The sequence below is a fragment of the Heliangelus exortis genome, chromosome 6, assembly GCF_036169615.1.
Source record: "Heliangelus exortis chromosome 6, bHelExo1.hap1, whole genome shotgun sequence".
Taxonomy (NCBI): domain Eukaryota; kingdom Metazoa; phylum Chordata; class Aves; order Apodiformes; family Trochilidae; genus Heliangelus; species Heliangelus exortis.
The window spans coordinates 27,961,263-27,974,765 of record NC_092427.1 but is presented as its reverse complement, the minus strand read 5'-3'; the positions used below and the strand labels follow the sequence as shown (position 1 = coordinate 27,974,765).

Genomic DNA, 13,503 nt, shown 5'->3' with positions numbered 1-13,503 from the left:
AGGCTTGACTTGTCTGGCTTTCTTGATTTCTCTTCAGGAAAATGCTTGATTTTATTTAATAGAGAAGTCTGGAATTCTGATTGGTTTATTGGGTTTTTTTAAGACTTTTGGTACAAAACATGAACATAGATGCCAAGATTCTCAGTTCTTTTGTTACACGTCTAGAAGCGTTTTACAGCTCCTTAGAATTAAAAGTAAATTTCTGAAAGAGAGCTGTATGAGGATTTTGGTTTAATTTAGTTTTTAATGGGTGGTGTGGTGTTCTTTGAGGGAATGCAATCTAAGCAATTTAATTAATCCCTAAAATATATTAGAGACACCCAGGTTGTAAACTGGATGCACTGGGGGATTGGTGTTTGGAACTGTGACAGCTTTTCAGAAGAATTTGGAGGAAGAGCAAAGTCTTTGAGGCAGAGCTCAACACTAAACTCTCTAGTTTAGAAGATTATATTGACTGGGCAGCTTCAGTGATTACTACTTTTAAGGACTTTGAAAATCTGCTGTGCTAAAGGAGTCCTGAGGCAGTAGCTACTCTGGAAACTGATTTATGGAAAAGGCTGTTTGGAGGAGAATATTATGTGCTCCTCATCTCTGCAAGCTGCCCTGCTCTTTTCATTAGTTGGTGCTTCTCTAGGAGGCATTCCTGTCATGCCTTTGTAGATCCTTTTTCTTTTTTTTTTTTTTTTCCATGACATGAAAGAAAATCCTCCTTTTCATGTGCTCTGCGGAGTTCCTTTTATCTTTCAAAGTGACATTACTTTGCAATGTAATCACCTGTATGAGCTTCCCTTTGAGAGCCATGGCTAAGTGTTGTTTTTGTTGGCAGGCTTATAACTTTTGCATATGTACGGATTCTATTGATTGATAACAGTAACAAAGTAAATATCAGAAGGATTTAATTTGTTTTCTTTTTTCTCTCTTCTGTTTCACACAGGTTCATTGCTAAACCATGTGCCTTAGGCCTTAAAGTCCAAGCCAATGGGCCACAGAAAGCTCAACCTAATGCTATCCTGGAAAAAGTTTTCACGGCTATTACAAAGGTGGAGTATTTTACAAAAACATTTACCTTATGAAGTGGCATTTGGCACTATAAGCTGCATCTGAACAAAACAAAGCTAACTGCTAAATGCATTGCTGCATTTTTACACATAAAATCAGAACAATCAAATGTCCAGGTTGTCACTGGTGTGCCAGCTGGAGCAGTTGTGTGTCCCTTTGTGACATCTGTAAGCCTTTAATCAAAAAAGTTAGTAGGTACTATTTGGCCATCTGTATTATTATTATTATTATTATTATTATTATTATTATTATTATTATTATTATTATTATTATTATTATTATTATTATCTTTTAGAGTTTCTGCAAAATTAGATTTTTTTTTCCTTTCTGTGTTTTCCATGACACTTAAAAGCTATTCCTCTAGAAGTACTACCTGATCACAGTTTGCTGTGGGCTGCTGGTGTCTCAGCCATTTACATTGTGATGAATGTCCTTTGAAACTGGGGTGGGAGGTGGAAGAAGATAGAAAGGTGGGGAAACTAACTGTGTGTTAGACCTTGCAGGTTTTTTTGGTAGAGAAGTTGTTTTTTACCCCACCACTTACGTCTGCCTCTACAGCTCTCAGTGTAGGACAACTCAATTACACCTTGGTGTCATCCTCAGCTTTCCTGTAGCAGTGATCAGGTGTCTTTTAGCACCTCCTGGAGACCTCAGTGGTCAGCTGCCTTATAGTGCAAAGGCCTGTAGAGGCCAGAATGATGAAACAACTGTGCTGCAGGAGCTTCCCAGTCCCACTTTGGCTATAGGCTGCAGCTGGGCACTCTACAGCAAAGACATCACCCTAGACTTGAGAAACTATTACAGTCACAGAGGACAAAATTAGAAGGATAGTGAAATATACCATGACTTTGTCTTGTTGGGTGTCCTACCCTATCATGAGAGCACCATGGCACTTGGTGTGGTTTTTGTCTTGTCTTCAGAGAGGGAATCACACATACTTTGTTTCTAAAAGCTGCAACACGTCACTCAGACTCAACTGGAGAAAGTATGGGATTTTTTTTTTAAAACATTTTTTCCCCATTTTTCCTTGCAGAATCTGCTAGTGCAACAGAGGGCCTGAGTGTGTGGTTTAACTATTGCTTGTGTGTCACGGTAGGAGCCGGCACACACGGCTGCCAGTAACCACTGTGTGGAGATCAGTAGAAAGAGCTCCAAGGGAAAGTATTTGCATTCCTACAAGAATTTGGTAGGGCTGGCTAGTGGCTGCTGTTAAAGAACCTATCCTGTTTAGCTAGCTGCCTTATTTTGAGTCACATGGAGCAGTTCTCTCTAGTCAAGCTCCCCAGTTCTGCATCAGTCATTTGATTTGTTTTTTGAATGGCTTTCCTTAGTCTTTCATTGATATATTTCACCCTTCTCTGGTCTCTTCCTTTCCCTTCCCTTTCCTTCTTGGCTTTCCCTGGAGGCTGATAAATGAAACTTCAGCCTGATGAAAGCTTTACTGTTTTACATCTTGCACCATTTAAAAAGTCTTTATAGTGGCAGCTGTTGCATCTCATTCAATGGATGTAACTGCCTTGCAGAAATAAAGTAAACTTCCAGAAAATAAGTTGTCCCAAAGCTTTTTCTGTTTCTTTAAAAATGGATATGGTCAAGAGAAATGTATAAATGTATATATGTATAAATATATAAATGTCTTCATGCAGCACTGTACACGTAGAATTGCTGCATGATTGGAAATGCAGCCTGTACTGCAGTCAAATTAAGGACGAACTCATTTTCTCTTGCCTTATCATTGCACCACTCTAATGGAATGAGAGTTCCATATTTTTCTGTTTTGGAGAATAATTGTGTGAAGCTAATTTTAAAGAAAAAATTCTTCTTCCTGTTGTCAAGGTGGTATTCCTTTTGAAGTCAGTTTGTTTAATAATGTCATTTTTTAACATTAACATTCACAATCATGGGATATATCTTCTTTCCATGTCAGTCAAACAATATTTATTAATGCAGCAGTCAGTAGGACAAAGACCCTAATGCAGGTTGGAGCAGGAATAGCAGATGCCAGGCAGAGGGGAGATGCAAGCCCTTCTCCTTGAGATAGGAGGTGCATTTTATCCCTACTTATAATCACTTTCCAAGTTTCAAGCAAGTTTTCTTCCTATATCTCCTTTAAGTTTAGTAATAATCTGCATGCATTATTACAGCATATGTCCTTCTAGATTTGTAATAGTCACTGTAAATGCATTTTGATGTGGATCTGCCAGCAGAGATTTCTGTTAAAGTAATTTTATTTCTGTCAAAGCAATTTTATTTCTGTCCATGTATCTGACAAGCAGCCTCTAAGACACTGAGAGGCAGTAACAGTTATTCTACATTTAAAATTGGACAAAGAAATAAGTTTTATCCTTCTCTTTTTTCTAGCATCCAGATGAGAAGAGGCTGGAGGGCCTCTCCAAGCAGCTGGACTGGGATGTACGCAGCATTCAACGTTGGTTTCGGCAAAGACGCAACCAGGAAAAGCCCAGCACTCTTACAAAGTTCTGTGAGAGCATGTAAGGATGTGTGTTCTCTTCTTGAGTCTCCTTGAGCCTGTGCCCTCATCTGTTTTTCCACTTCTTCTTTTTTGTACACTGGTAGAAATTGATAGAAATTAGTAGAATATAGCTTCTTGAATGAGAAAAACAGTTCTGTCTCCTGAAGGAGGCAGGTTGTACTTTTCCTGTCCTTTCAATGGTGAAAGGATTTCAGAGATTGAGTAATTGTAATTCTATACTGTCAGTGCACCAGCCTGATCTTGTGAGACAAATAAGCTGGTGGTAGGGTACCAAGCTATCCTTACAACATAGTCTTTAGCTTTACAACCTGATAGAGACCTGAGATGCAGAAGTAAAGATAAAAGCCAATTAGGTTGTCAAATCCCTTGTTTTTTCTCATTCCAGACTTGTCCCTTTTACTAACCTATTTCCTTAGGTGTGTCAGACTCTGAGAAGCTAAAGGCTCCTACACTATATTTAGGAAGCTTATATTCGCCTGCCAGGACTTAGTGTTAAAGAATCTTTCAGAGCACCTGGCTGTTCTTCAAATTGGTTCCCTACATAAGGGCCATTTTTCTGATTAGACTCATTGGTTTTACTATCTGAGTTACATTTCCATGCCACCTAGGTTTAGCTTATTAATACTTAGCCTGCATTGAAAGAGTATGGAAAACTAAATCTACTTAAAATATTTACATGGTTTTCTTAAAGGAGGACCAATAGCCATTGGGTTCATAACAAAACACAAAGAACAACACAGATTTATTTGAAAGATTCATTCATTCCAAGACTCGGCTCAGTGGCACTGCCGGATGTTGTTCCTCTGATGTGGAAGGTCATGCATTTAAGGCAAATTTTTCATGCTCCAAATTAAGAGACTTGACAATATTGCAGAGACTATAAACAAGTATTTGCTTTATTATACCCTGGTGATCAAGTAGTTGTGTTATTGCTGGCTTAAAACTCTAGTTACACTTTTTTGTTAGTTGGGGAAGAAGTATTAGGTAGAAATGTCAACAGAAATAGGGGAAGCCTGTTTAAGTTTGAAAGCAGATCTTAGTTTCTTTTTTTTCCTGTGTTTTTTTGTTTTTTTTTTTTAATTTCTAACAATTCTAAAAGTATTTCTTTAAGAAATTGCAAGAGTATTCAAAAACACTGCACAACAGCCAGAGAAGGGGGAGAGGTGTGTGTGTATAAATAGAACTACTTTTGGAATATACTGTTGTGTCATTTGTGTAGATCTTCCAGGTATATTTCAGACTTTTTTCCTTTTGTAGGTTTCCTAGGTATTTTTCTTAAACTTCATTTTCCTGTGGACACATACAGGGAAGTAAATAATATTGTCCTGAATAATTAATGAAAGCATTTTTTTTCTGAAGCCAAGTCATAGATTAAAAATATTTTTACCTGATGCCTACTTTCAACTTCAGACTGAATAGGATGTGCAATTAGAGGAGTTACTGTTCAGCATATTGTCTCTCTAGCTGAGAGAATCAGAGTCCTTTTAATTTTAAAGAAGAAAGATAAATTGTCTAAAGATTGTTCCCTTTAATAAACAGAAGAACTTAACTGTCAGAATGCTCTAGCCTTTCCTTGATATTTACTGCTAAAATCCACCTTACTTAATATTTAATAAAGCCAGGTAGGGTGAGATTATAGATAAACCTCCTCATCCTGCTGCTGGCAGCTGGTGGTCTTTGAGTTAATAGTTCTTGAGATCAGTGATGAGCCACCTTTTTTCGTATAAGGGTTCAGCTATTAAAGTATACACTTGTCTGCTTGGCTTGCAGGAAAAGCTGTGGAATCTTGGGAAAAAAATAAACCTGTATTACTGTTAGAGCTAGGCTATTTGAGTGCTATAGTTGTTTGCTTCTGTAACTCAGTTCAAAGACTTCACTCTCTTGCATTAGTGATAGCACATTTGGGCTTACCTGGAGATAGAAAAAAACTTAACCATACCATGAAACACAGACACATAGAGGAAAGTTATGGGTGCTGAAATTGCTCTTTAGTGGCAATTTCAGTGAAAAAGTGTACAGATGAGAGTTATGGATACAAACTGGAAGGCAAAGTCTGGGTGTAATGAATGTCATTAACTTATGCTGACAGAATTAAGTGCCATCTTCATTTAGAGAGAGCCATTATTACAATATATGTACTCAATAGTAATGATAATAATTGTCCAAAAAGAAGCAAAATGGCATAAATAAAAGTGGATACTTCGGGTTCTCTGTGCTTGTGGTTTGCAGAATGTCTTGTGAGAGTCACTTCTGCATCTCCATATACACACCTGCTGCTGTGAGAACATGGTGCTATCCATCCGACTGTGGTGTACATTGCCCTGATGCCAATTCTAATGGTGCAGTGTGTGCCACCAGCCATCCCATCACATGTGCTGGGTGGAGTTGATTGCAGGTAGAATAGAACTGAGAAGCCAGGAGTGCCCTTATATTCCTCTCAGTAGGGGTGTAAATGGTTGTCTAATTAAATCTGCCTATCAGGGCACTAAGCCTAGTGCTTCACTTCAGTGTGTTTGGAGCAAAGGAATTCTTCCATATGAGGCCTGTAGCCTTTTACAGTTATTGAGGCAATGGGGTGGCCTTTTGCTTGACAAGTCCATGTGTGGCAGCTGCTTCAGAGCTCCTGGCTGACTAAAGCACATGTTCCTGTGAAAGTTGTGGGAATGGGATTATTCCAAGTCTTTAGTAACTGAGTAACTCCACTGCCGGTGGAGAGTATCATAGCCTTGACAGAGAATGAAATGTGCCCTTACGTAATAAGCAGGCACAGAGCAAGGAAAATGACAGGAATCCCTGCCTACACCTTCAGCTGCTGAGCTGCTGTTGTCTTTCCAGAGAAGGCTTCAGTTTTGCTGGCAACTGCATTGACTGACTGACTTGGGAAGAAAAGTGACAGAACCCACAGCAAATGTAGAGCTGCTTAAAAAGAGCTCCAAATTTTTTTACATGAAGATGATTCCACTCACTGCTAGAAAAAGTCATCCTTGGGCCCACAGTGGCTTTTCCATGATGTAAAGGGGAAGGCAGCTGTGCCAGAAGGGCCGTAGGCTGTTTCTGGCTGCCTTATCCTTCTAGCCAAATGAATAGTGTCAGTACTAGCTAAGGCAGAGGAGCTTTAAAGCTTCAAGAGGACAAAGGCTTCAAGTGCAACTCAGTGATAAACATGGTTGGCTGGGATGAATGACAACACAAGCTAAACCAGTAATTTAATAATTAGATTATTCTTATTTCAGATTTCTCACTGTCTACCCCTTCTCTCTCTTTTTTTTTTTTTTTTTTTTTTTCTCTCCTTTGAAACAATTTCAGTTCATGTCCTAACCAGAGTGCAGAGAAACTTCAAAACCTACATTTTTTTCAAAATGGAATCATTCCTTTGCTGACAGCCTTTGTCATATGACCTGAGCATTCACAGATGGGGATTACATGGATAAAAAGGCAGTAATAAAATGCCTTGTCTATAGGCACTGTACCACAGCGTGGTAGTGAAAATAAGTTCTTTTTCAAGGACCTTAACCAGCAATCACCCTATAGAGTTTTGTGTGTCAGTCTGAAAGACAAGGTGCCATTTGATTGAGATCACTAATGGTGAGACTTCAGTATTAGTCAGAAAGACAGTAATAAATGGGGTGCTGAGGATTAGTTTACAACAAATTAATAGGTTGTTTCTCAAGGATTCGGTGATTCTGACATAAAATGTGGAGTTAACAGCAGAGTGTTTGTAGTCACTGGGCAAGGCATCTGGCTAGCAGAACCTTAGATTGTAATGCTCAGGCACTTAGCTTACTGTATTACCTGGAGGGGAGAGTCTGTCTATAGCCTTTCTTTATCTTGTGGGAACAGATTAGGCAGTTTTGCTCCTTTCCTCGAACTGAGAGTTCCAAGGGACATAAAGGAGAAGAAAAGGTGGTGAACTGAATGTACAAAGTGGACTTTTCTATTACCTTGCATTTCTGTTGACTTACTTCTTTGTCTTTGACCCTGTGGCACAGCCTAACATCAAGGAGAGACCTTTCTCGTGGACAAGAGTAGGGTAATGACCTCATGCTCTACTTTTGAGCATGCGGTGCATGAGAAAACACAGAAAGTGGGCTACACTGAGGGGTTTTTTTGTGTGGTTTCAGTGGTATGCATAAGGAGTATTTGCAGTACTTTACAAGGCTAAACGTTGTCTCTGCAGGGGACCATAATCTATTTATAGGCAGGTGGTATAAATTGGATCAAATGTTCTAGTGACTCTAGTGGAGCATGGTTCTAGGACAGAAATGTGGGTTTTTTGTTGTTTTTTTTTTTTAAGCTAATGCAGTAGTGATTCCCAAACCACTTCCAGTTTCTTCCTGATTTTGGTGTCTTGTGCTGCTGCTCACACCAGTGTGTAGGCATGTCTGCTTTTCTGGAAGGCAAAATAGTATAGGAAGAGCAGCAATCCTGTCCTCCCACTTTGTTGTCTGGAGCAAAGGTAAAGAATATGTGATGCACTGAGTTACTAGTCTGGGACTTTGGAATGTCATCAGGCTCATCACTTGTCTGTTCTACAGCTATGTACGTTTCAGCAAGCTGTTTATTAGAGACATTTACATGGTTTCCAAGGAGTGGCTGGCAGAAACATATGGCCAAGAGAGTTTTTTTGAGTTTATGCAACAGCCTGCATGCGAAAAAATGGAAATGTGCAGAATGAAAAGCCAAAAAATTTTTTTTCCTCATTCTTCTCTTGAGGAAGCTTGCTTGTATTTGTAAGTCCTTCAGTTTGGATGTAGGGAAGGGTAGAATCTGTGTCTCATTTCCTTACCTGAACAGTTATTTTTCTTAAGGACTGAAACTACTTATGCATGTTGCTTTTGGGGATATTTTATCTATCTACAGATGTACATGTATGTGTGCGCGTGTGTATAGGTAGATATAGATATATACAGAATTTTTTTTTCTGCTTATCATGCGCGTTTGTGTGAGAATTTCATGGAGAGTTTGCAACTTCTTTGCCATAGTGCTTTTCTCAACTAGCAGAGTAATTCTCTCCTACAAAATGAAACTGGAAAAATAACTGTACAAGGGAAAGAAATTGAGACAGCTGCTTGGTTGTTGAAATTCTGAACTTTGCTGATTCAAATCTTAGCAAACCACATAAAAGAATTCATCAGCCTGTGCTCTGTGTGTAGCAGTAAAGCACTAGAAAATAAATAGGCATGAAAAAGCATCTAGCTCTGAATTTTTAATAGCCTCAGGCCCTCCTAAGTCAGCTTTTAAAGCTCTGCCAAATACAATGAGCTTTGAGAGGCAAGCAAAAATATGTGGTAAGTGGTATTATGGGTCCACTTAATTCTGATTTGTGAATACAGGTTCTCAGCTGTCTCAGTGCTACATGCAACAGAAGACTATACAGTGTTTCACAACCAGAAAAGAGAACAAGGAGGTGGGTCTGTAAAGCTTTGCTATGTGCTCTGGGGCAAATGTGATAGTTACTGTTCAATGACCATAAAATTACCAAATCTCCCTTGTTTTCTTCTGCTGCTTTCCATGGGGCAGGTATGGCTGCTGCTCCTGTTCTGATCTTCAAGATTCATAAAGCACTGGTAACTAAACCAGCTGCTTGATGGGAGGGAAACTGCACATTTAATTAATATGCTGATAAAAAATTAGAGGTTTTCCTTGCTATTACAATTCTGGATTATTATTTTTTTCAAATGAGCAGATACTTAGTTCTGCTGCTCCTTGTCCTTGTAACATCCTGCAGTGGGCTGTGTCGTACTGTGGGCTGGGTGCTGCATCTGGCTGCTCCTGGGACAGGTGCTTCTGTTGTCATGATCATAGGACAGCAGTCTCACATGTAAGAGAAAGCATCAAGGAAAATCTGAAATTTCTGAAAGGTACTTTGAAATTAGCAGCAAAATCCCCAATGAGGCACAGTACTGGAACTCTCCAAGTAATTACAATGATTTCTTTATTCTGTAACATTGTGTACTGAAATAGTTAATAGAACTGATAAATATTTATACATGTGAAAGGAGTGTGTCATTTGCTTATTTTTCTCACTGGTCTTTAACTTCTTATTTTCAATATTTTAGTCAGCTTTCTGTGACCTTGATTGAAATATTAATTGGTGCTTCACAAAATCTGTTATTTTACTGGACAGCTACTTCATATTTCTGTTAGTCTTGTCTGCAGATTACAATATTGTTTAATATTGAGGAACAGGAAGTGCATTTTTGTGTATACTTCTCTGTGTCTGGATGCAGATTTTTGCTAATTTTTTTTCCCCCCTTTCTCTCCACTATGGCCTTAAAACAAAGGTGGTTGGGCAGGAAGAGTAGGGAGAATATTCCTTCAAGCACAGTAACTGGGTTTATAGCCAAGAGACTTCTTTGGCTCAGGTCAGGCAACAAGATGGTTTCCTCAGAGCTTCTAATTCAAAACACTACTGTGTTAAAACATCTCTAAAGGGAAATCTGCTGTGATTGTTCCAGTTTCTCTGAATGCCAGGGTCAGACTGAGAAGTTGCCCAAGCTAACTTCTTTTAATGTATGGGAGCATCAAGCTGAGGTTAGATGGTGTTTTTTAAATCCACTCAGCATAGTGTAGCACTTTGCAAAATAAATTTTGGGCCATCTTACTTCACTCTGAAGTCTTTCAGTTTCACTGTTGCTGCTATCTGTATCCTCCAGCTGGACCAAGATTATATCAAAAGGAAAGAGGTACAACTGCTAGATGATCTGTCTTTGTAAAACAATGTCCCCTTTTAAAACTATCTGCAGAAGTACTCTCACTTAGCATAAAATGTCATGGCTGGTAGTATTTTTTGTTGTTGGAACCAACAAATTTTTTTATATAACTTTTTAATTATAACACAGACACAGAGCACTGCCACACTTTTGATTATTTTTTTTCTGTGTGAAGTCCTTATTGTTCAATTTGCACTTGAAGGAACACTAAGGGTTGACTCTGACAGCCTTCACCAGAAGTAGAGAGCTCTGTATCGATGTTTTCTAGAGGTCTTGATTAATTATTTAGTTCTTCTTTACTGAATGTCATATAACTAATCTACATCTTTCCACTAAATATATGGGAACTTCATGTCAATGAATCCTGGTAGCAGTATGTCATAAAACTGCTGATGAAAGTAAATTGTTGGCTCTTAAATATCCATGTATTTCTTGTTAAGCTAGAAGCATGTTCTTGTTTGATTGGGTTTTTAACCTCTAGAAGAAAAGAGTCATAAAGTTGCTGTGTGAAATCTAAGGTAGAAACCATAGAGAAAGAACAATTAATAACAAAAATGGTTTCTTGATAATATAAAACTTTTGAGGTTCTATTATTGCTTTCATTATATTGTCTCTTTAAAAACAACAGCTTGAGGATCTCAGCTCTGATTTACTTGAAATAAAACATTGTCTAAAAAAGTCACCTTTGCCTTCACAATGAAACCATAGCTGGAAAATAAGGATGTGCCTGCACCATCATGCTCCATTTTGCCCCAGTAGTCTCTACTCCCAAGGGCTGTACTTCATGAAAACTGGTTTGCTACCAGAATTCCTTTCTGTGATGCTGCTGCTACCTCTTGCCAAAAAAGAATGCAGGCACTACTGGAAGAATAATTCACTCTGTGGTTTCCTTCAGACAGTTGGCAGGGTTTTAAAATTTGCCAAATCTGGCTCTTGCAGCTAGGATAGTTGTCAGTGCCTCTACACTGTGCCAGAGGGCAAGTAGCACATGCTTGGAGTCAGGCTATAAAACACTATTCTGGCAAAGTGCAATACATCAGTTTTAATGGATCCTTATTGCAGGGATGGAAGAAAAGAAAGTGTGTGAGGGGAAGAGAAACCCACATTCCCTTTCCACCTGCACTGCTGGCAGGGAGGTGACAGAGAATTTGGGAGTGAAACTAAGCCTGGGATGAAGAAAGGGGTGGGGAGAAGGTATTTTTAGATTTAGTTTTAATTTTCTCATTACTCTACTCTAAGTGAGTGGCTGGCAAGCTGTCCTAGCTTTAAAGTTATGAGAACACAGTACAGCTGTTGACAGACATTTTAATTTTGCCCCAACACTTACTCTCTGGTGAATCAGAACTAAACATCTTGCGCATATCTCCTCTCCAACACAGAGCTTGCTCAGCACTTGCCCTTCCAAATGCAGAGTCTGAGCAGTCATGCCCAGGTGATATGTGGTGTTTGCTCTGGGTTTATGCCTCCAGCTTGGCCTCTCAGAGCATCTCTATTAGGCTCTGGACTATGCAGATTTCTTTGGCCAGGCTGGATAAGTAGCTTAACTCTACAACCTCTTATGATTCTGTGATGAGCTTCTGTCCTGTGGGTACTTGCACAGCAGGCTCAGGCTTTAGTTCATCTGCACAGGTTGCTGTTGCTGCTCTAGTAAGCAGTAAAGACCACCTCCCTGACCTCTGTGTCCTCATTCTCCCATTTGCCCTGCCCCATGCCAGGCATCTGGCTTTACAGCTGTTTCATTGGGCAGCACACTAAGCTTACTGGGGTTAAAAGACACCCTACATAATAGGACAGGGTGCTTGTCAGTCAGATTTTCGTGTTGTGGCTCAATATGTGGTCACACAAGCACACTGATGCTTGTGGTGGTGAAGCATAATGTATGCATCTGAATAACAGAATGGAAAATGGGGAGGCAGGGAAAGTACTGAATCCAGTGTGAAAGCTCAGGATTTCCTGTGGCAGAGGGGAGAAGGGAAATTGCTGCAGCTACCTTGGCCCTTATGGTGTGGCAGGATGTGGTGTGGTAGGGCAGGGTATGGTGTGCAGTGCAGTGCTGTAAGTGCATCTCTTCCTGCTGCCAGCTCTATACAAGTGCTTAGATTAACACTGGCTAAGAAAATTAATGTTTTTCTGCTGAACAGCTGTTTTTGTGGCTAAGTTTGCACCCTGTAGCTTATTCTTCCTATGATTATTTCTCAATTTCGAATAGTAAAATGCAGGGTCTGGCTCTGCTTTTCTTGCCATACTATCCCATCACATTAGAAAGGTGAACTGTCTAGTGGATGGAACATGGGAATAGACTTCTTGTAACTGCATACTGTGCTGCTCAAGAGACTCCATTCAGTTCAGTACTGGTACAAAACAAACCCCAGAATTGAGCAAGGTAGACAGTTTCCCTTGTGATTCCTTTCCTACCATATCTGCCATGTTCATATGTTAATCTGGTCTGTGATCTCTGTCTTTAAGCTGGCCCTCAGGACATCTCCATGCCCAAAACATAGGATTAGGGGGAAGTTAAAACATTGGTTTAGTGTCAGGAATCACCTCCCCTCTTCCTGTGCTCTTCTGCTGAAGCAGACAGTCCATGCCATGTCCTCAGACTATGCCCACTGTATTTTTAGACTGTGCTGTAAGCACTTTTCATTTTGCATCTTATGAAATTCCCCTCTTGCCTCTCATTGGATTACTTAAAACTTTTAATTCCCTACCCTTACTGCCTGCTGTGACACAGTTATTAACACAATTAATAAATTTAAATTAACTCATGCACTGGTCCTGCAAAGGTGCCATCACTTAATATTATTGTTCCACATTAAGCAAGGTTATAATAAATTAACTAAGTTTTCATTCTCTTGCATTTTTTGTGTGCTTATTATTATTTTATATTATGGAAATGAAGTCATTCTTCCCTATGATCCAGTTACTGTGAACAGTAGTTCAAAGTTATGGTCACAGTATAATGATTGAAGACAACTAAAGGAAAACTGTAATGACTACAGTAGATGCTGCTTTCTTATGTTACACACATTCCTTGAATTGTCTAGCTCTTGATGATGGATAAGACCTACTGCATGCTTTGGTCAGCCTCAGCTTTAAGTGAGGATGACAAACACTGCAGACAAGTAGCTTGAAAGTGAAGAAAGATGGAGGCAGAGCCGGGATTTTTCAGAAGAGCCATGGGGAGAGCCAAGAAAGTAAGGGCTCAGTCTGGAATACTACAGACTTCAAGACTACTTT

At 39.4% G+C, this 13,503-nt stretch overlaps 1 protein-coding gene across 2 annotated transcripts in view; it reads left to right on the top strand.

The window, feature by feature from the left end:
• CERS6 (ceramide synthase 6) overlaps positions 1 to 13,503 on the top strand; it is a 108,496-nt gene that overhangs the window by 32,313 nt on the left and 62,680 nt on the right. For both annotated transcript variants that reach the window (XM_071747448.1, XM_071747447.1), the window contains 2 exons: positions 935 to 1,040; positions 3,421 to 3,551. In XM_071747448.1, the coding sequence (XP_071603549.1) occupies positions 935 to 1,040; positions 3,421 to 3,551 (237 nt within the window). The remainder of the gene's footprint in view (positions 1 to 934; positions 1,041 to 3,420; positions 3,552 to 13,503) is intronic.